Source organism: Anomalospiza imberbis, chromosome 2 (assembly GCF_031753505.1).
Source record: "Anomalospiza imberbis isolate Cuckoo-Finch-1a 21T00152 chromosome 2, ASM3175350v1, whole genome shotgun sequence".
Taxonomy (NCBI): domain Eukaryota; kingdom Metazoa; phylum Chordata; class Aves; order Passeriformes; family Viduidae; genus Anomalospiza; species Anomalospiza imberbis.
Window position 1 is genome coordinate 19,961,222 of NC_089682.1, and position 26,219 is coordinate 19,987,440.

General features: G+C 39.1%; 1 protein-coding gene across 5 annotated transcripts in view; it reads left to right on the forward strand.

Moving 5' to 3' along the window:
• MID1 (midline 1) overlaps nucleotides 1-26,219 on the forward strand; it is a 172,893-nt gene that overhangs the window by 52,489 nt on the left and 94,185 nt on the right. For 4 of the 5 annotated variants that reach the window (XM_068180077.1, XM_068180076.1, XM_068180075.1 and 1 more), the window contains one exon: nucleotides 23,525-24,240. In XM_068180077.1, coding sequence (XP_068036178.1) covers nucleotides 23,581-24,240 — 660 coding nt within the window. In that variant the 5' untranslated portion in view covers nucleotides 23,525-23,580. Of the gene's footprint in view, nucleotides 1-13,199; nucleotides 13,347-23,524; nucleotides 24,241-26,219 lie in introns of those variants that run through there. The other variant, XM_068180078.1, reaches the window with a different exon arrangement.

The following is a 26,219-nucleotide window of genomic DNA, read 5'->3' on the forward strand; positions in this document are numbered from 1 at the left end:
GAATAGAGTTTCTTTGCTAAAGTTTCTGTACTTTCGGTGTGTGATAAAATTCCAGCATGAATGCACAGCAAAATGAAATATTAACTTTCTTTCCTTCCTAAGGTGTTCAAAATGTTTTGCTCCTGTGGGATTTAATGTAAGTGATGCTGGATATTTAGTCTACAGCATTCTATTCACCTTTGAAAAGCCTAGGTTATAATCTGATTTAGATGACAATTGAAAGAGCTCAGTGGTCTCAGTTTAGTCCCTTTTTTATTAAATCACCATCAGACACTTAACACAGTGCTGATCTTGGCAATAAGACTCATTTTGAGGCGTACTGGCACTAATGGAGTAAAAGAGGCATGGAGTATAAACTTGGCTTTTAAAAAAATTAAATCCAGCAAATTCCTTTGTTTTAAAAAGCGCAAACATTTATGGAAATTTTGCATAGATGAACCATACCTACTGTATGGGATGCCATTTTTCTCAGAGATGATAAACTATTCTGCATTACAAATGGCAAAGATATTGATACTGCTGGAAAAAAAATCCTCAGTAGGAGGAACTGCATTATTGTAACAGTGATTTGCACTGGCTTATTAAAGATATCAGCATAGCAGAATCTGGCCAGATGGTATATTGTTAGGTCTGGCTATCGAGTCAGAAACTATGCTAAATTAAGAAGACGCCTTGATCAACATCTTAATCTGTTTTCATCTGATCCCTTCCAAATCTGTAATGGAGATGGTAGGGTAGTATAAAGATCTGCAGCAATAAAATAAATAATTACTATCAGTTGATCTAGGAATAAGCCAAAATGTTGTCTTAAGTAATAAAGGAAACAGCAAAGGCTTTCTTTATTAAAGGGTAGTTTCTCATTCTGCGTTATTGCATTCTGAACAGAAGGGTCAGTTGTAGTTTTTTAAAATGATGTGCCAGTTAATTCTATTCCTGTAATAATCTGCAGATCAAAAACTATGCATTGCACCTGTCAGTATAGATTTTTGCAAGATACAGGCTAGACATAGCACAAGAAAAAGGTTTAAGAGTTTAGTACTTCAGGGGGCTAAGGTGTTTTAAAGCTACTATTCAAATGCACCATAGCTTAATCCCTGTGCTGCCATTCAAGATAGTGATTAAAAATCACCCATTCAGGCAAGTGCTTCTGGGTGTTGATGTGCCAGGTTGTGGGTGGGGAGTTAAGGGGGTGGAGAAGAGGAGGGTTTGTGAATGTATGGCTGATGTTTGATGAGCTGAATTTCAAAAAGAAGGAGGGGAAAGCAAGGGAGAAGAGGGAAAAACTCAGCTTGCCCCAGGAGGAAGGAAAAGGAGAGAACAAAGCTTCCTTCAGTAAGCTCAGCCAGTCTTACAATCACAATTTCCGAGTTCCTCACAAAAGAGCTCCCCCCTATCACTACTCTAAAGAGAAAACATGATTGTGAAATCAAAAGTCAGCCCTGGGGGAGGAGAAGGGGAAGGAAGTTTGTAAATGAGACAGGATTTATCCTGAAATAATAACCTTACCAGTGATAGCAGGGCTCCTGGTGAACCACTTGGTAGACTTTTTAATCTGTCTCCTTAGATGCTGAGTGTCGTTTTTAAAGCAGGCTCTTTATGTCAAAAGAGATTAGCACTGGTAACAGAATAACTTATTCTTGAATGTGAATATGGAGAAACAAGTACTTTTCCCCATCTTCTCTGCTGGTAATTCTGATATATTTTGGTAATTCTGATATATATTGCTATATTATTTCCTTGTTTATTGTGTAGATTTGTTTGTATACAATTACACCAAAATTACTTTAAAAAAATCAATGTGGAGAAAAAACACTTGTTCTCTTGTTACCTAAAAAAAAGAGTCAATGAGGGTAGCATTAAAATTTCTTTCAACATAAAACATTTAAGTAACTGATGGCTGTGCTGCTGCCTTTTGAATCCATGCATGGTTGCTAAAATATTTCATCTCTAAGGGTTTCTACACATCTCATCCATATTAATGTGAGGAAAATATTTTGGTTTCTATTTTACAGAAAGTATCTCATTGAATGTCTAGTGCACTCAGCTTCCTGAGTGAAGAGGGTAATGCCAGTGTGACCTTGGTACCAGTGGAGCACCAAGTGGAGCAGATCATCTCGAGTGCCATCATGTGGCATGTACAGGACAACTGGGGGATCTGGACCAGCCAGCATGGGTTTAGGAAAGGCAGGTCCTGCTTGACCAACCCAATCTCCTTCTATGACAAGGTGATCTGCCTTGTGGGTGAGGGAAAGGCTGTGGATGCTGTTTACCTAGACTTCAGTGTCAAAGCTTTGACACTGTTTCCCACAGTATCCTCCTGGAGAACCTGGCCGCCCATGGCATGGACAGGTACACTCTCCTCTAGGTGAAAAAAATGTCTGGATGACCATCCCAGAGAGTGGTGGTGAATGGAGTTCATCCAGCTGGGGGACAATCACCAGTGACATTTCCTAGGGCTCAGTACTGGGGACAGTTTTGATATATGTATCAATGACCTGGATGAGGGGATTGAGGCCACCCTCAGTCAGTTTGCAGACGACACTTTGTTGGGCAAGGCGTTGATCTGCTGGAGGATGGAAAAGCTCTACAGAGAGATCTAGACAGGCTCCTGGATTGCTGGGCTGAGGCCAATGGTATGAGGTTCAACAAGATGAAGAGCTGGGTCCTGCACTTGAGCCACAACAGTCTTTAGCCACACTAGGGGAGGTTTGGGTGGGACATTAGGAATAAAGTTTTCACAGAAAGGGTAATTGGGCATTGGAATAGGCTGCCCAGGTAGGGGTGGAGTCACCCTCCCAGGAGATGTTTAAGACTCAGTGCCTGGGTCTAGTGGACAAGGTGGTCTTGGGTCATGGGTTGGACTCAATGATCTCAGATTTTCCAACCAATTCTGTGATTCTGTATCCTACATATCTAGGACTGCAAAAGTTGCTTTTTACACAGCATCTTTCTCAGAATAATACTTCTGAATCTGGCCTTCCCCCTGCTTTAAAAATCATGTTGTTTCATTGAATTATAGACACCCCAATATGAGTTGGAAGATTGACAGGCTCTGTTGTTACTACCTCATTTTCCACATCTTGTTTATGTCTTTTATACAGGAGCTCTGCCATGTTTCTCGTCAGGGATTTATGCTCATCTTTATTTTCTAGAGTTGTATATAGTTTAGGGAAGGAAAACAGTTCAGAAAATACCATAAATGAGTTGTACATATATGACCCTTTCACATATGCAATGTTGCTGACTTGAGTTGAAAGACAAGCAAAAAAAATAGTAGTGGTTTCTATGAGGTTTTTTCTAAGGCTTGGTTCTGATGAGCTGGAAATGAGAGCAGCTTTAACTGGTATTTTATATGTTGTTTAAAATTGGGTAAAGAAAGAGAGTGAAAACAGACTTAATTTCTTGCTCTGGCTTGTGGGGGTATTTTTATGTCATTGAGATGGAATTTCCCATCACCACTGCACTGGAAGTCTTCCAAGTGCATTTGTAGGACTAGCAGAAAGAGGAAATATATGTTGAAACAAGTTCTGTACTTTTCTGCTTGTCTTCAGTAGGTCTGGCCTGAAAGTCTTGAAGAAATGCTGGATTATCCTTTCCTGATGGTAATTCAGGAACCCTGAGAAGGATTTGAAGGAAGTGATATAAACTGGATATGAGCTGTGTGTTCACTGCCTTTACACACTCCCAGCTCTTCCAGAGAAGGCTGGTTTAGCTGTCTGATGGTCAAGAACCCAGAGCATCCTGGCTGTACTGCTTTTCTCTGAGTTATGAGTGGAAGAAATGGTTACCAATAAAGACACATTCATCCTACCTATTTTGGAGACCTATGCCCCAAGGCAGGTTTGTCCCATTCCAGACTGTAGTGCCTGTTTCGCTCAATTTTCTAGGCAGAACCTTATGGAGGTGGCTAAAATTTTGTCTAGCTTTTTAATGGTTAAAAATAAGATTTTGTTCTGTCATGTCTAGAGGAACTTAGCTATCTGTTCTTTGACACAGGCCACCAGCCTACCCCATTTGGCCAGCCCCTTGTCCCATTTGCCCTTTCTCAGACTGGTTTCTTGACAATATAGTCATCTCATGCTAATCTGGCTCATCCTGTCTGTGGCATTAGACATGACTGAAGTTGTGTTTTCCTAACTGAAAGTAGAAAAAGAAGCTTCAAGAAATCTAATCATGGAGTGAATGGATCAAATAATGGATTTCTATTCCAGGTGTGACTCCCAGGCAGATGATGATTCTGACACCATTTTGGGTGTGGATCTCTGTGCTGACAAAGAAACTGGAAGGGGTAGAAAACAACTGCAAAACTCAGTGCAGGAGAAGAGCCCTTAATACATCAGTCTCATGGGATATAACTGATCTACTCTAACTTCCAGTGGCAGCAAACTGTCCTTTCTGGCATATTGTAGCTACTTCTTTTCTCCAGCATCTCAAGTAATACAGCACCTTTTCATCGTTTCTTGTTGCTGGAACGGAGGTGATGAGTGTTCATGTTCTTTTAGGGGAATTTTTTTAATGTAGGACAAATGCAGGCAGAACATACCATTAGATTGATCCAGCAGGAAACAAAGGTAGTTAGAAAATGTAGCATTTATGTCCTTATATCCATCCACCTATAAGGGTATGTGGTTTTAAGACTAATACAGTGTGTCTCCTGTCAGGGAGAGTTAGCTGCCAGCCAGATTGGTTTCCTAGAAAAGAAGTCTCTGTAGGCTGGCTGCTGTTTAATAAGTGCACTATGTCCATTATTCAAGCTTTTGAGTAGATTCCTTTTGCTTTTTATAGAAAAAAAACCCCTGAATTACTCTTTTTGTTAAACAAAAATCATCATATTCTTGAATTTATAACAGATTCATAGACATTAGTGCAAAGTAATCCAAAGGTTGGTTGTTTTGCCTGTCTTGTCTGTCTTTTTTTCCCCCTCCTCTCTTTTCTCCCCAAGTCATACTCAGATGTCAGATGTTGCTGAACCTGTTTTGTTGCTTTGTGAAATCTGGAGGGGCACAAACTGCCACCTGGAGCTGCTACCCAGAGCAGCCACTACTACGTCTGACTAGTTCACAAAGACACATTTATTCTGGTTGGCATTAATTAGATGAAGAAGGCAGGAAAGGAAAAGAGAAGAAAAGAAGTTATTGCATTCCTGAGCTGATAATATATACAGGATTGACAAGCGGAGAGGAAAATTGCAGAGCATAACAGCCATCTCTACCGGTAACTGAAAACAGCCCAGTAACTTTGTTTTCAAGGGACTTGTGCTTTGTCTACTTGCTCTAAAGAGAACTGGGTAGGATAAATTGATGATAGTTGTGGCAAATAAATGTTACCTAGAATGGAAAATAGAATTTGCAATAAATATGAAAAGCATAGAATCAAGATCCCAATTCTTTGAATCTTCACTATGTAAAGCACTAATAGCAATGAGTTTTTTGAGTGGAGGGTTTTTTGGTAGTTTTTGTTTGGTGAGGGGGGTGAAATTATTGCTCAGCAAGTCTGAAACTTAAAATTGACAGTGGATCTCCCTGCAATGGCATGTTATAAAGGACTAAAGTATAAAAAAGGTTTTCAAAGGAGTAACTAAGGGAAGATGGGCATGTGGATGGCTGTTCCACTGCATCAGAGTGGGTATTCCTGGGAGAGGATCAGTCTTGTTCCTCAGTTTTCTTTTACCTCACCCATCTTCTATGGGACATAGCCTTTCCACGGCAACTGTGGAGAGAACATTTTGTTAATCTGGTGTGACTGCTCCCTACGAAATGATATATCTGTATTAAAAATCTCAGGTTCAAGGAGATTAAATTTTAATGCCTGCAATATGCATTATTCTCAACTGCTATTCTGTGGTATGTTAATACCAGTCTTGAAGGAACTTTAGCTTTTAAAACATATTGGCTGTGTGATGACCTGTTCATTAACAGCAACTTGAAGTATAACACCCCTACCAGTTAAAGGACTTTGCCATTCCTTATAGGCTGAAAAATGTCATGCTCAAGACCTGGAAGTTTCATAAAAATTCCTCCCTAAAGATATTGCTACTGCTTAATAGCCATCTGGTTTGGGTTTTTTCTTGAGTCAGTATGGGGGCCTTTGTTCTTTGGTTTACCTGCTAGACTTTGCTTTTATTTAAGCTTTTTCCTTTTCTCTTGCTTGACTACAAAAGCATGGTTTCTTATCATGCTTTTAGTTGTAATTTACATTGTATTTTATGATAAGTTACAGTAGCAGGAGATTCTTTTGAAAAAACAGAAATATATTCTTTCTAACAAAAACTATATCCTTTCTTCATCTATTTGTCAGCATTACTTTTGGGGAAAATTCCATGACATGGTCTATAGTGATAGTAGTACTCCTGAGTACTGCAGGAGCTCTCAAGAGTCTACAACTTGAGTGACAGACACTTCTTTCAGGGTGAGGGGAAAGAATACTTGCATGAGTCCGTAATCTGAAATTTGACAGTCAGTTGTGCTTATTTTTGTCTAGATGCAGGTGCACCACCCTGAAGAAGACACTGACAAGAAAATAAGGAGTAGTGTATGACACAAAAGGAAAGGTGCCAGATAGTTAGAGATTTAATAATAAATAGGAAAAAAGTGATTGCTGTGTTGTCCAGGACTTGGTGCTTATTTAATTTCTTGCAGATCATGAGTACTTAGAGGGAGAGTAATTGATGGGATTAATTAGAAATATTTGTTTAACAAGTGTTCCTGGCTCTTGTGGCTCATTAATTAAAACTTGAACTTTGTAAGAATGCTCTTTGCAATCCATATTGGTTTACGAATTCAAACCATTTTGGCTTTGAATGGAAGAGAAATCAGATGAACAGGTAATTAGTGCAACAAAAATAGTACATAATGAGTTACAGTGATTTATATTTCATTGGAGAATCAAAAAAACCTGAATAAACCCATAAATCAAGCATAATTGGCAAGGCCTGCCTTTGTGGAGATGTTTTCTTTAGCAGTCTCTGATGGTCTGCATTTAAATTCATCTTATGTGATGTTACAAGAATTAATCTTTTAACTATTTGTAGACTAAGTATATAATTATTATGCTTTAAGCAATTTGTTTTCCATTGAGAACATTGAATATCCAGAATATTTTTCTTTTGCACACTTGCATTTGTAAAAGGTTATATCTCTTCACTTGACAAACTATTAGAAAAATAACAAAAGGGTATATATGTTTCTCTGCATATCAAGGGTCTCTATCCTGAGGTTTTTGAAAATCTAAAAGGCAATTAATTCACTTAACAGGCCCTGTGCTGATAAGTAAGGATTTGAGTTCTCAATGTTTTCCTTTGTTTTGTTTTACTTTGCTGTTTTTTTTTCTTTGCTTTGTTTTTCATAAGTTAGTGTTCATTATTAAAAGGCACAGCTTTCTTTTACTAATACTTTTCAAGGCTATTCATTTTAATTTGTTAATGTTCCTCATTTCTTTTAAATTATCCTGGTAGAGTTAATATATGAATATCACTGGAAGAAAATAGACAATACCCTCAGGAACAAAGATTATTTCGTTAGCATAAACTTATTTGGTTCTAATCCTCTAAGTATTTGTCTATGTTCTTAACTTTATTTAGCATTCCCAAGGAATTCTTGTATCTGATGCTATCTCTTAGCGTCTGCAGAGCAACTGCCACTACTGTTGGCAGCAAGATGTTCCCTTCAGAAGAAAGCTGTTGAACTATGGTTCTGGTTGGAAACAGAATTGAAGTTTCAGCAAAAGTGGGAGCTGAATGTGAGGTTAAAATACACTTGTAATTACTGAAACTGTAGAGTCATACTACTACTCATGAATACCACATAATCTTCCCATAATACTAAGGGCTATATTTCAATGCTTAAGAAAACAAATTTAAATTTCTTCTCTAATGCAGTTTCCTGTGGCCATGGTATAAAAGCATGAACAGATTCAGGCAGTGTTTGTCAAGTTCGTTAAAGTGAAGTCTTTATCCCAGTTTTCAGAATCGAATCACATAGAGGGAAATCATAATCAGACATCCTCTTTGTAAAGCATCTCCACTAAAGAGACTAATCTGTTATGCTAAAAACCCCATAATTTTTAAAATATAAAACAGTGGAGGATTTAGATGTAGCCAAGAGCCTCAAAATTAAGACTGATCTCTAAACCTTCCAAAGTTTTAAAGCTGCCTAGATTTTAGATCCCAATATCCTCTCCACAATTTAGGGTTAATTGTCTTTTCAAATACTGTAGAAGGGACTTAGACTTCAGAAGTTGTGTTTAAAAACCTCAGGCTTCACATTTACCAAATGTCAGCTCAAGTTTGTTTTGCCATCATACTGCTAAAAAGCAGTTAACAACAAAGGAAAAAAAAAACATTTTCTTATCTTTTCAATACAAAACCTTTTCCATGTGATGAGATTGAAAGGGTAATCAATCCTTTTGGATATGCTGCAGGAGAAAACATTAAAAAGGATCAAGTTCCTGTGCTTTTGACTGGGTTAGTTTTCCCCCCCCCCCACCACTCTGTTTTTAAACATGTCCTTGCACACTGATATTCTTCAAATCTTATTTTGATAGTCAGATTCAATCGATGTTTTCATGCTCCTGCTCTGATCATTCCCTCAATGATTCAGGGGTTCAGACTAGAATTCAAATTCACAAATTAGATACTGTGTTGTTCATCTAACAATTTAGAACAGAGCAGTTCCAAAATCCAAAATGCAGCACTGAGCAGAGGGCTTCATTGATCACAAGGAATTGCTAAAAGCAAGTTCTGTGTAGTAGTGGAAGTAGCTTTTCTTTTTCCCTTTCGCTGCCTCACCTACCCCCACATTTATAAGCAGCTGCTGTACATTCTAAGCAAGGGGATTTTTTTTGTTTGTGGCTTACTTTGAAGTTTAGAAAGATAGGCTTTTGTTTAATTTGGAAAAATATGATATTTGATAGAGCAATTTATAATCTATTCAAATATGAATCAAGTACTAAATATTTCACCTTCAGTACTGCATAAAGTATTTTAGAATCCCATGCTGCTGTTGGAATTATAGTTTTGCCTTTCTCTAAAGAGCCTTAATGGTGGGTCATTTATAGTATGGCTTATTGGTTCAAATTGAAATGATATTTAGATACAAATGAAGCACTAGGGGAAAATGGCATACCTGCATACAGTGACCCATCAATGTCTTAAGAGTTCCATCAATGAGACCAGAGGAGGTTTAAAGCTCAAAGAGCAATTAATATTAAACAACTATTTGAGGGAGAATTAGCACTTAGCATTCATATGAAACAGTTTCATACTAAGAAATTGCTCAAATTGTATCACATGAATCACTCTTGGTGACATATTTCTTAATTTTTCCAAAAAGCCAGACTGCCTTTTTTTTCCTTTTATGTCCTTAGTGTGCAAAGAGAATTGCAAGGTGCAGATACTGACTTGAAGGGAGGGGCATCTGCATTTTCTCCACTTCCTTCACTTGGGTTGAGCAGAGGATGTGCTAGTCAGAAATGTACTGAAGATATTTGCCTGGAGCAGGAAAACCCTACATCTCAGACATGCTGTTAAGAACAGCAATGAGGCTGCTCTTCCTCTGGCCCTGTTCAGAAAAACATGAGTTTCTAATGTCATTTGGATCAGCCCCTCTGTGCTGACTGACCATATGGCAAGAGAGGAAAGACTGGGGAGATACTATTTTTAACCAATCCACTGTTGTTGATGTTCTTAATCATTGAATACTATGATTAGCTACATAGAACAAGTAATTTATGTGATTGTTCTTGCCTGTGGAAAAGTTACAAACTGCAGACATTAATATATTTTTTCCATTTGTTGATATTACAGTTTCAATATGATCCATTATATTACACTATGGTGTCTGCTTTCTGAAGACAGTGGACTGATTGTTTGGAATAAGTGCCCGGCAGCAGCACCTACCAATCTAAAAATTTATGTTCCCTGTCCATCAAAATAAGATAAAATTGCACAGAAAATGAACTGTAAAAGAAAGATTGTATTTCTGTTCCGCACATTGAAGGAGTGGCATAGAGAATTCTCTTTTGAGGGCAGAAGGCAAGGCAGTAAAAATGACATTTTGTAACTGCAAACTAGCAAGGGAAAAAATCTTACTTTTTAGCTTTCTTAAGAACCACATGGACCAGTTCTCAAGCCCAACTGTTTTTATGAAAATATATATGCCTGACTTACAAGCGACACAATGGAACCCAGCAAAAAGCTGTGCTGGATGCTTGTGGGCTGGTGAATTTCAGGATTAATGTTGGATTATAATTTTGTGCCCCATCTAAATTGCTTCTCCCAGTCAGTCCGGGTATTGTCTTTTTCTAGCACTTTGAATATTTTCTGGAAATAGGATTTCTTGTAACCTAACTGGGCACTTGCTTGCTTCTGTCCTACTGTTGATCTGCTTCAGCTCCTAAGGTGCTTTGTTTCTTGATTGCCAGGAGCACTGTAACCAGAATACCACTGTAACTGTAAAGCTGTGAGGCGTGCAGAATGCAAAGTATGATACTTGATGCTTCCCTAAACAACAGGATCACACCGATCAAACCTCTGCCATGAAGAGCTGACTGAATTTGGCAGAAACAGTGGCTGCAAAACAAACAGACATAGTTTGGAGACTCTGGCATCAGAAATACATGTTTTTAGAACCCATATATGATGAAAGAATAATTTTACAGAGGGTCAATAGACAGATTTGCATTAACCTCTCTGAGCCTTAAGCTATATTTAATTTAGATACAATAACTTATCTCTCTAGTAATGTATTAGATCAGAGTCTTAGACTGAATTTCTTCACATCATGTTTTAGCTAGGGACGTTGCCAGTTGATATCTAGTGAGTATTTTGACATAGTGTAAGAAATTACTCTCACAAGCTGCCCACTTCTTTTCACTGCTGTAACTTACTGCAACCATACACACCTTAAGCAATCATTTTTTGTAGTTTATACCATACAAAGAAACACACGAGCACTTAATCTGATTATGTGATGAAGGTGGTAAGTTTCAGCAGAAAGGAGCTATTGGTACTGAAATCTGAAATAACTTTTGTTTCCAAAGCTCTTGGTGGATATCATAAGAATGCAAGTGCACAGCTGTGTTGGCTCTGAGAACTAGAGATGTTATCTTGTTAAACTGTGGTAATTTTATTATATTCAGTCATGTATCTCAGCCGTTCTGCTATATGAGAATCCAGCTCCATGTCTAAAGACACTTCTACTGAGGTTTTCGTGAATTTCAATAGATATTGAAGAGGAGAAAGGCTAGAAGATATCTATTTTATAGCTCACACTTTAGTTCAAAAGTGGAAGAAGGGAGATTAATGTGTGGCAGAGGATATTTGTTAGATGACTTCATTATCTTAAGGTAAGGTTTTTGAACTCAAACAAGCTGGCATCACGAGTGACACAAGTACAACTTTGAGCCCATGGTTTGAACTCATAATTATTCACTTGTATACATGTGTATACAAATGCATAAGCAGTGAAAGTATTCTGTAGCCCTTGCTAACAAATCATCACATAGAGATACTCAGCTGTAATTATGAAATATCTCTGTGCTGTCTGTTGTAACAGATGCAGTGTTACCCTCAAAATGAAGTAAAACTCATGGAGGAGTAAAGGCAGATGTATCAGCAAAATTGAGATTATTTGAATTGGTGTGACTTTTATGATTGGTGTCACTTTTATGACTGATTAAGAAGATTTAAATATAAAAAAAAATTGTTCATTGAAACTTCTTCAGACTGTGGCTGGTTGTCTGCAAGCAAAGGGCATGAAGAGGCAGAATAAATATAATGTGGACAAAGAGAGCAGCAGGACAGCATCTGATAATCATAGAATCAAGAATCATTTGAGCTAGTTGATCACAAATGCATCTGGATGAGTGTAAGCCAGCATAGCTGGGCAGACAGTCCAAAGTAACTACATGATGCTGTTTAATGAAAGATCAATGACAAGATATGTGTTGAGGAATCTAAAATTCTTCTGCCTAGGACTTGTGCTGTGGCTCCTACTGGGCTGCTTATGACTTGACTGTAGGTTATCCATGGACATTTAATATCATGGAAAAGGGTTCTAATAATCGTAATCTCTCTGTACATCTGTCTTTCTTTCTGCATGCTCAGTTTGCCTTTTAGAAGCTGCTATTCCACCCACAAGTTAATAGACGTTCCCAGCAAAAAGCTTTAAAAACCTTATGAAGAACGTGCATTTGTATGAGGTCTCTGGTCTATTGTTTCAAGGAAATGAAATGAATAGGAAATTAAATAATCACAACAGTTGTTTATTGCTTCAAAAGAACAAAGTGCAGGCTCTTCCATGGAAGAAAAGCCTAAGACAAGTGTGGGTTTGCAATCTTATACTCAGATGTCTGAGGTATGTTTTGTTTCACTTTGTTGTGTTACCGTTGTATAAAAGAGGGCATTGCAACATGAAAAACGGAGAACACAAGGAAGCAATTCTTTCCTGCTGTTTCCACTTTGTGTGATTTTTTAACACCTTTGTTGGAGACCAAATGTCTGGTGTGACTCAGGATTCCTCCCAGGCACTTTGGTAAAGCATTTCCAGCCTCCTGTTGCAGTTTGCTGCTTACATACAAATTAAGGTAAAATTAAAAAAAAAAATAAAATGAAGCAACTGCTATCATCTTGTGTTTCATCTGGTGAATCTCGAAACAGTAGGGTCTCTGTGGTGTTTGTAGGAAGAGAAGACTTTCACACAGGTGCTGTACTCTCTCAAATTGTCCCCACTTTTAGCAAACTCCCACTAGACTTTGCACTGTTATAATTTTGAATAATATTTGGAGAAAGCAGTAAAAAACAAGTTATTGTTTGCCACAAGTCTGTCGTGCAGAGTTCTGCCGTTCTGGAACACAGAAAATGTGGAAATGTTCCTTTTAAGCGTGGCAGGTTTGGCCAGTCCAAGCCAGCCTCCCTTTACAGGACTGGGTGCTGCCAGCCCCCAAGCCATGGGTCAGCACTGTCCCACCACAGCCCTTGGTGCCTTGCTGGGATGCTCTGCAAGAAGATCCATTTTTTCCTGCCTTCACCCCACCAGGGCTGGTTCTTGGGAGGGAGAGGAGGTGTTTTGCTGTGGATGCAGCACGAAGGGCTGGCCTCAGGAGCACGGATCCTGGCGGAGGCAGTTAGGTGGAGCGGGTTTTCCTGCAATTGTAGGGGAGATTTTCCTGTTGTGTTTCAGCCACAACTGTCTTGCAGTTGCAGACGCAGTCAGTGCTGCCACAGGATTGCTGGGACAGTGGTGGGGTCTACTGCCTGTCCCAGCTGGGTTGCTGGTTTCTGAAGGGTCAGCGTGGTCCCCGTCTCCGCAGCAATGTTTCCCACAGAAGATGTAGGGCAGGATCCAGCGGTGGGTATGCGGCTGGGTGGCTTTGTGGGAGTGGAACAGATGCATATGTGTACGCTTGCCATTGCAAGTAATTTAGGAAGTATTTTATAATGTGTTTAGCAGTCTAGGGAGGAGTTGAGGTTTGCTCTGTTGCTGTGATTAATTATCTTTTTGGTACTGGAAAGTCTGGAAAAAATGGAACATTTTTCATCTTCTGTTTTCAAACAAGGACTTATTGTCTTGTTAGTTGTCATAAAACCAGTTAGAGAGATAAAGAGGCATTTGCATCTGCATAGTATTAACAACATCTGGAACATTATAATTCTGTTTTTCAAATAACAGATGAAGGCTGAGATACATGTTTACATCAGAAAAAAATTAAAAATACAATTATTCCCTGATGCCTGCTTCATCCTTGTACAAAGTCTTTAAATTTCCATTTATTCATTTGTAAATGATGAAGTTACATAACCTAAAGCAGTGAAATGTTTCAAGTATGATGGCTGAGAGGTGATGTTTTTTCAAAGCATGTGCGTTTGGCACCAGCATGTTCAGACTGATGGTCTGATCACTACGGTTATTTGTATGCAAATTCTATATCCACAAAAGCCTACAAAATGCAGCATACATTTAGGAGAATCATCAGCATGTATAGCTCATAGGTACAGAATCATGGTGCGATTTTCCCAGTAAAGTATTTAAAGAAAAACAGTTTTCCGAGGATAAGATGACATTCAGTGATGTTTGTAAGTAGGTATTTACGAAGCTGCTGGAAGAAAAAGCTGGAAGCCATGCAGATACATATCAGTAACTCTTTCTGAAGTGCTACTCTAGTTATTACAGTAACACTGACCTGCTTGACAGCTGACAGGAAATGTATAATTTTGTTCCATTTTTTTTGAGATAAACTGTGAGGCTTTTTTGATGAAGAACATCTAAAAGGATATAATTATTAAGCTATTGTTTTCTCTTTCCATTCTCTCTTAAAAGCTACTAAACTATTTTGTGAATAACATTAAAAGCCTTTTATTTGAGATGCCAATTGGTATCAATACAGTAACTCAGAAATCCAGAAAAATCCCTGCTCAGTGGTGTCAGCTGGAAAGACACTCTGGGATCATTCTCCTGCAACTCAACTCAGTTTTCTGTGTTTCCTCTTGGATTTTTAACTAGAGAACAATAGAAATTAAGCATATTTGAAGATATTTATTGGAAGCAAATTTGGCTAAACAAGTGATCATTGAGTACATAAGAATAAAAAAATAATAGATGTTAGATTCTCTATTATCTCTTCTTAAAGCTCAAGAGCACTGGAAAGAGTTACTTGTTAGTTGATGTAGTCTTAATTTCTTAGATTCTTAATTTCCTTTTATTACCTGGAATAAAATAAACAGATTTAGAAAACACAGATCACTTAATACTAAAGAAAATCTCATATATTCTAAATCAGATGGCTTTAGAGATGGCTATTTATTTCCATTGATTTCCAAGGGACCCTATAGAGACCTGTTCAGATGAAAGCCACCACTTGCATTTAGGAACCACTATGCAGCAAGAGAGAAGGACTGCATTCTTATATTTTTTCACTTAGTGATTTGCTAAACAGGTACTTGCAGATTTCTGTTCTGGTCTACCAAGCTGAAGAATGCTCCTAAAAATCATTCTGCTAATGGTGAACAGGAGCCTGGTACCCCAAGCTGTGGTGGCAGAAACGTGATCATGGTGGCCCCAGTGACAACAGTAACACAGGAAATGTCCCCACTCCTCTCAGAGCAGGACTCAGGGTCTGGCAAGGGCCTGGGTGAAGATTCTCCTTCCTAACGGAGTAGTCCTCCTGCTGATTCCCATTTTATTATTTTCAGACCCAGGAAGCCTGTGTTGGGTGCTTCCTCCACTGGTGAGAGGTTTCTGTCAGGGATCTAAAACAGATAACCTCCAGAGCACAGATATGATTTGCTCCATATCTTCCATCTTCCCATGGTTCAAAGTTAATTTCCCCTTCTAATGACCTGATTAAAATCTTGAATTTTAAATACATCAATGATATTAGGGACTTCAGTGTACAGCAGGCATAAATTAGAAGGAGCTCTTCAGTGTTAGACAGCAGGGTGATTTTTGTGGGGGTTTTTTTTGGGGTTTTTTTGGTTTTGGTTTTGTTTGTTTTTTTTTTTTTTGGTTTTTTTTGAAGATTGCATATAAGGACCAGGGAACAGGACAGTGAGAGGTTAACACAGTGTATTTTGTAATGTGATTATAAGTATAAGGAGCTTTAGTTCATCAAAAATATATCTTGCAGGTAGTTTAAATTCAAGGCCCTATGTGGTAGGTTGAGGCCTTATCTTTATATCTGCTCCAATTCCTGGGAATGATTGCTGTTATTTTATATGCTCTCTCTGTTAAGAAAGCAGACCCAGATAAGAAAGATGTGTCTCAGATAACAAAGCATAAGAATAGCAGGCTATCCTTCTGTGGGAAATTAAAATGTGATTATCTAGGTAAAGACAGTGATTGTGAGCTTTAGAATCCATGGTTCCCTTTACTTAGGTGTGGGGAAGGAATTCATAGAACAACTTGGTGGGAAGAGAATACAATCATTTCTTTTTGCCACCTCTGAAAACTTGCAGGAGCTTTTCAGATACAGAGTTTCCAAGCTGCACTAACATCTGTGTTAGAAGCAATGTGTTGGAACACATAATTTCTGAGTATTTCTGTTGCTGTATAGTCTGTGTTAAAAATCACAGTGTACTGTGCCACCAAGGCATTACCCATGCTGGGGAAATGTGTGAGATTTCCAGCTCTACTCTGCAACCAAAGACTTATGAAAACTGGTGGGCTTAGTGGGTAAAATTATTTTACCTTCCTTTTGTTGTGGAGTGGCATTTATACTGAGGAAGCTGTTACCTTGAAATGAGTGAGGAAAAAAGAATGGTGTGGTACATAGCAATTTGTCCCCTTTGGTAAGTTTTTGAGGTTGCTCCAGTTGTTGTTTTCCATGTTGCCAGTATCAGACCAAGACATGAACTTGGTATTTGTTTCTGTACAGCAATGATATACCCCTGGATAAATACCATTTTCTCAAATGAAGAGTGTGAATTTAGTTAAGGAGATTTTTCGAACAGACCCTCAACCATAAATTTAATTGGAGGTCAGTGCTGATTCACATGTGCTAAAGATTAAACAATAAATTGCTTTCCTTCCCCTGAAGAAATTTGAGGAAATATTAAATCTTATATCTAAAGAATGTAAAGATACAGGAGTTGCAAGAAAATGAAAAATAAAGACCAAAAAGCATTCCAAGTGCATAGTAGTATAGGTTTATGTGCACATATAATATTATATCTAATATATTACTATATATAATATTAAATCAGCAACTTATTGATTGCTATGGGATTTACAGGACAAGACTTTTTTGTAGTCTGTTAGTTTTTGAACCTTAGTTATTGTTTTATCTCCCATGAGCAGGAACATATGATCTCATGCCAAAAACCTTAATTCTGTGAGATGTTCTTGTCTCACTGAATAACATAACAGGATTCATCTTTTCAAAAATATAATCTCCTACTAGCATATGTTTCAACCAGAAAGGGACATTGTCAAGGTTTTATAACACTGCAAACAGCATAGCAGGTGTGCTTTTCCTGTATTGATATAATTTAAATATTGCAAACAACTATCTCAACATTATGAAAACACTGCATGTAACTTCTAGACAAGGCAGATGATCATTCTTCTGTCAATGAAAATGTATTAATAGGATGAACTAGTAATTTTCTTTCACGCTGATAATTTGTTTTTGCATATCAGGAGCTGTTGAACAGATGTATCCTTTGAATATTTATTAATTCTCACTGCTTTGACAAAAGCCAGTGGGAAAACAAGTATTTGCTTGCTTCGGGGTGTGTGCAGCTTGCTTTCTTTACTGCTACAGAAGTTTCCATTAAATATTTCTAAAAAATCTGATGTTGGAATGTTAGTTCTTTTTGCACTACTGACACAAACCACTATTTACATGAATATCTCACTAGCTGTGCTGCAGAAGGTAAAAAACTGTAATGGACTAGGGACCACCTAGGCTATGCAGGAGTTCATTGGTTTGATTGCATTTGAAATGTTGATTGAATGGGCTGTGGAACAATCACATTCACTTGTTGAAACAAAAAGTTGTTCCCCAGACTATTTTGTGTATATCCTAGAAAACTATAGAAAATGGAAAAATTATTTTTTTTCCCACTATTAACAGAAGAAATTGAAAGCTGGGGTTTTTTAATAGCATGTAGAAGGTTTATGACAAGAACAAAAAAAAATTTACTTTTATTGTGCACTTAACAGAAAAATGTTGTGACTTTGAAAACAGCAGCTCTGTATTATGGTAGTAACCTGCTTAAGCATTCCATAGTTTACTCAGGAATAGTGTGGCTGCTGACTGCAATTCCCCTTGTACTATAAACCTAGGATACATACATGTATAGACATATGCATGTAAGCATAACTCATTTTATTGCATTTCATACTTACATACTTATATTTTGTATTATGTTTCTTTTCATATTCATATAATGACATTTTAATAAATTTCATTTTCTATCTGAAAAAGTTGCCAAGTGTTTTTATCAAAAATACTTAGTCTTCAGGTGTTCAATCTTTAAATTAGCCAGTGGTCTTATGTCCATCCTGCATATGAGTTTGAAGGACCAGGACTGAAATGGCCTTACTGTAGCAGCCATTCCATAGTAGTCTTAACACAGTAAATTGTTAGAAAACATGGCTAGGAAAAATGCTATTCAAGCCTGCTTAGGCATATTTTGGCTATAATTTACCAAACCACTGCAAACTGTGATTCTACCAGAGAGAATTTTCAAGGAATTTTGGAACAGGTCACAATTTTCACTCTTTTGCCCAGTGCTACTTGTTAGTAAGATGCTTAAAATTTCTAGAATGGCCTACAGCTTCTTCCTTCTACAACAGGATTGAATTCACTACAATTGAAATAAAACAGCTTTATTCATGCCATGAGCTCCACCTTTACAAAAGTAGATAGTGAAGTTTTGTAGGACATGGTTTTCTCTGCTTTTCCACTCCTGGTAGATTCTGTTCTCACCTGTCCCGAAGGTTATAGGACCAACTGGAATAGAAGAAGAGCAGGAGACACTGTGTGGCATGCTAAAACATTGCCTGCTAACTTTATTGTAGTTGCTAGGGATTTATTCAGTGTGGGGAGAATTCTGTAGTGTTTTACTGACCAAAAGTGATCTCAATATACTAGAATTTTTGACACGTTCATTTATAAGTGTAGTTTAGTACTTGTGGTGAGTTGACCCTGGCTGGATGCCAAGTGCTGACCAAAGCTGCTCTGTTACTCCCCTCCTCAGCTGAGCAAGGGAGAATAAATACAATGAAAGGCAGATGGGTCAAGGTAAGGATGTGGAGAGATCACTCGCCAGTTACTGTCATAGGCAAAACAGAAGCAACTTGGGAAAATTAATTTAACTTTTTACCAATGAAATCAGAATTAGATAATGGGAAATAAAATACCTTCTCCTCCACCCCTTCTTCCCAGGCTTAATTTCACTTCTGATCTTTCTGCCTTGTTCTCCCTAGCAGCAGTGGAAGATGGTAATGGGGGTTGCAGTCAGTACATCACACATTAGTTTTGCCACTCCATCCTCCTCAGATGGAGGACTCTTCACACTCTTCACCTGCTCTGGTGTGGAGTCCATCGCATAGGAGACAGCAGTTCCTACAAGAACTTTTGCAACACGAGTCTTTCCCACAGCATGTAGTTCTTCATAAACTCTCCAGTGTGGGTCCCTTCCACAATGTGCAGTCCTTCAGGAACAGGCTGTTCCAACACGAGTCCCTCACAGGGTCACAAATCCTGCCAGGCATCTGCTGCAGCACAGGCTTCCCACAGGGTCACAGTCTCCTTCTAGCATTCACCTGTTCTGGCATGAAGTCCTGCAAGGGCTGCAGGTGGATCCCAGCTCCACCATGAACGGCTGCAGAGGGACAGTTTGCCTCATTGTGGTTTTCACCATGGGTTTGTGTGGAAAAATTCAAGTTGCCAGAGGTTTATGTCCAGAAACGAGACAGAAGTGTCCTGTAACTTTATTCATGAACAAAGGCCACAGGGAATTTCTCCATGGGGTCTCTCAAATTGTTGGAGGACACAGCCTCCTTTTCAGCCCAATTTTCCTGGCCACATCACCTTTCCTCATTGGCTAAGGCACTTGGAAGGTGCAGACTTCCCAATTCACCTATTATATGTTCTGCTTAATGTGCGTACACAAACACACACACCCCCTTTGAATAACATAGCTCTATTAAATCTTTGTTCTTCTCAAAGTTCAGAAATTTAGCACGACATTGGCTGAGCAGCTTTCCATATCAATTAGTAGCATTTTCTGAAACTCATGACTTCTCCTGTTACTTCCCTACCTACAAGTCCCTGGGCCCTATCTACAAGCAGATTCACACCATCTGTTTCTAAAGACACATTCATCTTATTCCTTTCCAGTTGCCGGGATATCTGCACCTGGAGCACCTCCTCCCTCTCCTTATTCACTGCCGGGCTGTTTCTCTCACATACTCTTTTCTTCTCTGGCTGCAATTGCTTCTCTGCAATAATGTTTTTTCCCTTCCTAAATCTGTTATCCCAGTTGCTGCTGGGCTATGTCTTGGCAAATGAAGGTGTTAATGTCACCTACAAAATATGTCATGTTTGTAAGCAGAGGTACAGAGATACTAATTCCACTAATGTTAGTAGAATCTTGCAATGAACTAGATTGATGTTGGGATTTTATTTAGCGCATGTTTACAATATACTGCCTAACTAATCATTATGTGCCTGGGGAGATATCACAAATTCAAAGTTACTTAAGTATATTTTTGTTGTTTAAATGACATTTGTTTTGACAATCTCTTTTATTTTGATATCTGTTCTTAAAATTGCCTCCTGTGGGTAGAAAAATAACTCTTGCCATTTCAGTGACATTTTGGTAATATAATTTTCTGCCAGTAATTCCATATTTTTGCAAATAGGAAATTGTGCACTTGAAAATCCTTCATTCCTTTCTGCATCTGGAGGCTATATGCATCTCAATATTTGAGCTAGGTTGAATATGGCATACAACCATATGCATCCATAAACAATGCATATTGTGTTTTTGCCTAATCTTCCAGTTTTCTGTAGCTAAGGGTTCTCTACCATTCTCAAGGAAGAAAGAAAAACCCAAACTCGATATGAAACCTTAAGGCAAGGGCCAGTGAGTTTGAAAGACTTTGTAGCTGGATCATCAGCACACTGATCTGTACTTTAGGCACCTACTTAAAAGTGAAAGCAGAAATTCAGTGGATTAATCATTTGATTGTCCAGAAAATGCAGCCTGTCTTTGGTGAGCAGCTCTCAAAGGATTCATTATTCAGTCCTAGATGTGCTCTGTTTTGACTTATTTGCAATTGCAAAAGAAAATGGGGAAATGTATTTTTTTTTGGTTTCTATCAGTGTGCTCAGCTTTGTTTACCTTGGAAGATCGGTTCTTATTCCAAGACGTTTACAGTCTGAGATCAGATTTTGGCACCCTTGCTCATACTGAATAGCATTAGTTAGGGCTCAGCTGCTGCTCATTCAGGTCAGATAGATTAGAGTTAGTCATCAGTTGAGATGGTGGTGTTTGTGTAGAGCCCTGATGGTGATTCAAGCATCTTTCTATGAGGCAGTGATGCAAATGTTTTTCTGCTGCTTCTAGCTGTTTATCTATACATCTCTTTTATATGAGTACCATAAAAAAGCCTTTGCTTATAAAAAAGGTGCTTTAGGAAGGAAACTGAATGAATGAAAGTGTTTGGCACATGGAGGAGGAGAAGGAATTTTGTACAGAAAGATTATCATAGAAGCAAGCCCTGTATTCTGAACGTGGTCCTGAGAAGCAAACCTTAAAGGCTGGCAGGTTTTCACAGGGCTGCCAATAGATGAGAAATTATTAGTTTGTCTTTTTAAACATTGTCTCCTGCCAAACCCAAATCCCCTTCTCCCTTTTCCAGTGCAGTATTCAGCTTGCAGGATACGAGGATGATGAGGTAGACAGTTGTGGTGTGGAACGGATTCAAACAATGTGAATGAGATTTAGATCTTCTGGGACTTCTGTAAGACAGAGAGTGAAGAGGAGGAAAGACAAACTGGTCTTCATTTGCAGAAAAGGCTTTAATCTCTTCTGTGCTGTATGGCTATGGCTGAGAGGGGAAGTTTTCTTCCTGCTTATATTAAATTTCCAGACATTTAATTTTGACCAGATGCACCGTGCAATAATGGCAGCTGATGGATAGCTATAAATGAATTAGTCTTTGGCAAACTGAACTTTATTTCAAAAAAGATCATCATCAGGGAAGATACAGGAAAGCAAATTTTGTGATGGGGTCAGTGCATTTTTTAAATGCTCAGATTTCTTGGCAGACTAAAAGGACGCATTAGTGCAAAGAGGCAAAGTATCCTCATTTCTAGGCATACCTCTGGAAAAGACGCCTTGCTGCTCTTCCCACACAGCAAGGAGGACTAAATACCAATGGTGAAGTCTGAACCTTGCCTCTGTTAGCTGAACTTTCCTTTTTGCTTTGGTTCATGTTGGGGTTATAGGTAGCATTCCTGTCACTGCCACCATGCTCCCCACACTAATTGTCATGAAGTACAGAAGATTCAAGCCTGCTTGGTTCCCAAGGCTGCTAATGAGCCCTGAGCTTTTCTCACCCTTAATGAATCAAGGTTTGTTTGTGGGGGATTCTTGTCCTTCTGTCTTTTTCCCTGGTCAGGGGAGGAGTCAAGAGTTCACACAACTGAACAATGACTTTACAGTGTAAAGATGATGCAGCTGTGCCATCTGAAGCCAACCTCAGTTATGAGCAACAAAGCTTAAATAGATTGTACTGTGAAGAGGTACAGCTCTGTGAGTGTGAAGCATAGCTTTTGCTTCTGCTTCACTGACCTGTCTGCTTGCAGCAGTGACAGGCCCTTGACGGGAGCTTAGGCAGGGAGAGTCGCGTAGGGCGACTCTTTCAAAACCATTCTCTGTAACACTGAGCACAGGAAAAGAAGAAAAATTAAGTTTCAGTTGATCTCTGATGGGGGTGTACCGCTGCCTTCTCCAGAAAATCCCATGTCCTCCATTCAAAAATTGTTGATTCTAGTCCAAATCCACTTCAGGGGTTTAATAAGGTCACTAAAGCAAGCCATACCTTGTATGTTTTAGCGGTAGAGAGTACTCATACAAAAGTAGATACTTACACAAACTCCTCCTAAGCAAATTACACATTTCACTGTCATACTGTCTAGAAGCTTTTCTTGTATTAGAGGTTGGGGTCATCACTAATTTGGGCTAAGCTACTGTTTGGCATGTACCTAATTAATCTTCATTTAGGCATTTCAGTTACAACACTGTGTGCTCCTGTGGTTATATTATCTTACTACAAACTTGTATATGATATACTTTTTGGCATATGTATACAGGTATATATAACTAAAATAAAAAATATAGGTGCACATAAATACAGCTGCATGTGTTATTGAAATATATGTAGGATATAATGTGCTAGAAACACTATTCCATGTGTTTAAATCCATGTATATATATTTACAAAAATAAACACAGACATGTAGTCTAAATGCTGTGCTATTGCTATAGTAGCAGGTGAAAATTTCAATCTGATAAAATAACTCAATGTTAATAGAGATTTTAAATTTATCAGTTATAGTACTCTGGACTAATCCTTGCACAATGCCATGCAAAATTGAAGGATTTTTTTTTTTAAAGTTTTACTAATAGATGAGTGAAGCCAAAAGCAGCATCTGCAAAAGAAATCTAATTTTGCTGTAATAGATTTTTGAAGTTCATCATATTGGGTTTTAATAATGCAGAGACACATCTGCCGTTTTCCTTGGTTTCATGAAAGAGAAAGGAAAGAGAAAATAATGGAGAACATTTGGGTTTTTTCATTCTTAAATGAACAGAAGGTGGGGGCGGGGGGGGGGGGGCGGAAAACAGTTTAAATACCTTGATGTGTGTATGTGCAGGTTCAAAACTTTTGATTGCTCTCCCACCCAGCATGGGGGGTTGATAGACCAGGAAGCAGTGGCGAAAGTTGACAACCCCCCATGGCTGACCCCTCATGTTTTCTCTTGCCTAATCGAATTTTACATGTGTTTCCAGATAGCTGATCAGCTTCCCTGGATTTCGCTGACGCCACAGGAAAGCTTTGCCTGAAGATGGAAACACTGGAGTCAGAACTGACCTGCCCTATCTGTCTGGAGCTGTTTGAAGACCCGCTGCTGCTGCCTTGCGCTCACAGCCTCTGCTTCAACTGCGCACACCGCATCCTGGTCTCCCACTGCGCCACCAACGAGCCGGTGGAGTCTATCACCGCCTTCCAGTGCCCGACCTGCCGCTATGTCATCACCCTCAGCCAGCGCGGTCTAGACGGGCTCAAGCGCAACGTCACCCTGCAGAACATCATCGACAGGTTTCAGAAAGCCTCGGTCAGTGGGCCCAATTCCCCCAGCGAGACCCGCCGGGAGCGGGCGTTTGATAACAACAGCATGTCGTCCTGCGAGAAGGTCCTCTGCCAGTTCTGCGACCAGGACCCTGCCCAGGAGGCAGTGAAAACCTGCGTTACCTGCGAGGTGTCCTATTGCGAGGAGTGCCTGAAAGCCACTCACCCCAATAAGAAGCCATTCACTGGCCACCGTCTCATCGAGCCTATCCCAGACTCTCACATCAGGGGATTAATGTGCTTGGAGCATGAGGACGAGAAAGTTAACATGTACTGTGTGACTGATGACCAGTTAATTTGTGCCTTGTGTAAACTGGTCGGGCGACACCGTGATCATCAGGTGGCAGCTTTAAGCGACCGCTATGACAAGCTAAAGGTCAGTGTTACCTATCAGTTGTTTTAGCCAAGCCGTGTGTGGTGGGGAAGGAAAATACCCTTTGGTTGCATGCTAAAGTACTCATTCCGGCAGTAGTTGGGAAAGGCAGGTGTGCGATCTCTAATCATATGAGATACACATACAGATCTGTATGTGTGTTTGCTCACCATTTAAAAGGTACCAGATCTTACTTAAGAAAAAGTTCCTCACTTGTGTTTGGGTTTCTCTAAAGCTACCATAAGGAATATGCAGTGTCAAGTATTGTTCAGGTGAATTTTCTTACCTACCTGCAGCTGGCAAGGTTTCACGCTGACTACACATATGCAGACTGAAATATCATGCATTCTTTGCACACACTTTGCTGTTGATCATTTTTCATTAAGTTGCTTTCATTGTGAAAAGCCCTTCACATCACCACGAACAGGAGATGCATTTATCTGTGCTGGCTTCAGGGATGCCTGCTGCCCATCCAGCCAGGGAAGCCAAACGCTGGCTCTGCTCCTCCCGCGCTGCCTCCCACCAGGCTCGCAGGCAGTGCAATCCTAGAAACAAAGCCAAAATTGTTTCTGATCTTGCAGCATTCCCACGGTTCTGCAAGCTTCTGGAACATCTCCTGCGAGGTAGCTGGGAGGCTCCCACAGCTTGGCCCTCTGTAGGAACACCCTGGGCAAGGTGGCAGTGGGCAGCCAGGTGTCAGGGTGCTCTGGAGGCTCTCCAGGCTGCCAGCAGAGGTAGAGCTCCTGCTGAACATTGAGGCCAGGGCAGGTGACCTCACACCCACCTGGGTGTACACATCTCTCATGCCGATTCCTGTGCTGTTGTAGAGCCAAGGCAGGAATTAGGCATCCCCCACTTTCCTCCACCCACTCCCTCCGGATGGTCTGCATGTGCCTGTGTGCAGCTGTGGGTGAAGTTTTTAAACATGGACTGCAATCCAGAAACCACAAGCATGGAGAGCAAGGTTTATCTGCCAGCCTTCCCAAACAGAATTTTGAGCGTGGAAAAGACAGTGAATTATAGGTTTAACTAACTTAAATACTTTCAGATTAAAGTATGTGGCTGCACTCATGTCTATGATAACTTTAGGTGCTCGCTGGTGAAATCTGCACACATTCTGTGCAGGTTTTGCTCTATGCTATGCAAACATTCACATCATACTGATATTAACATAATGAAAGACAATTTACATGGACCTGATAACTTCCTTTCATCTCTTAAAACTTTTTTATTTACCAAAGAGTTGTTATTTTTGCTTTCCTTTCTTCTGAACTAATTTGTTATTTTAATAGTTTTGTTGTTGATAACATTAACATGGGCCATGAAGGTGAATAGCCACCTGGATTTACAGTGCTTTTTTATTAATCCAGAGAGTTTACATCCTCAACAGGTGCTAATATTTAGTGACATAACAATGTATTGATTACCAACTTTATACCAGTAGGAATACACTACTTAGCATGAAAGACCTTCAGCATTACATACTGGATAAGCATATTTTTGATGATGTGAAAAAAAAAGAGTAAACATTTCTTGGTCGTGTTGTACATAGATAATGCAAGTCTTGAAAGAAGACTTTAAAAGGACTGTCTTCTCCCTTGTGATCTTTGACTCAATACTATCAATAGGAAGAAAATGAATGTATTTTTTGCATGATCTGTGTCTTTTCTATGCAAAGATGACTAAGCAAGCTCTGAAGCTCAAAAAGACAAATAACATTCACATTGGATGTCACCCAACTTAGCTAACCTAAAAGTAGGGCAACTGATGTTCTAAGCCTACTAAAGTTCTTTACATCAGCCACCTTGAAGACTAATTAAAGTACTAATTTAATGGTTAGTGTAGACTTGAACCAAATAACTCTTGTCTCAGACTGACAAATCCTAGCATTATTTATATTACTTATATGATCTTTTTGAGATGAAGAATTTCTTTGTACCCAAACTGTATAAAAGACCTTTATACACACAATTGTTAGTCCA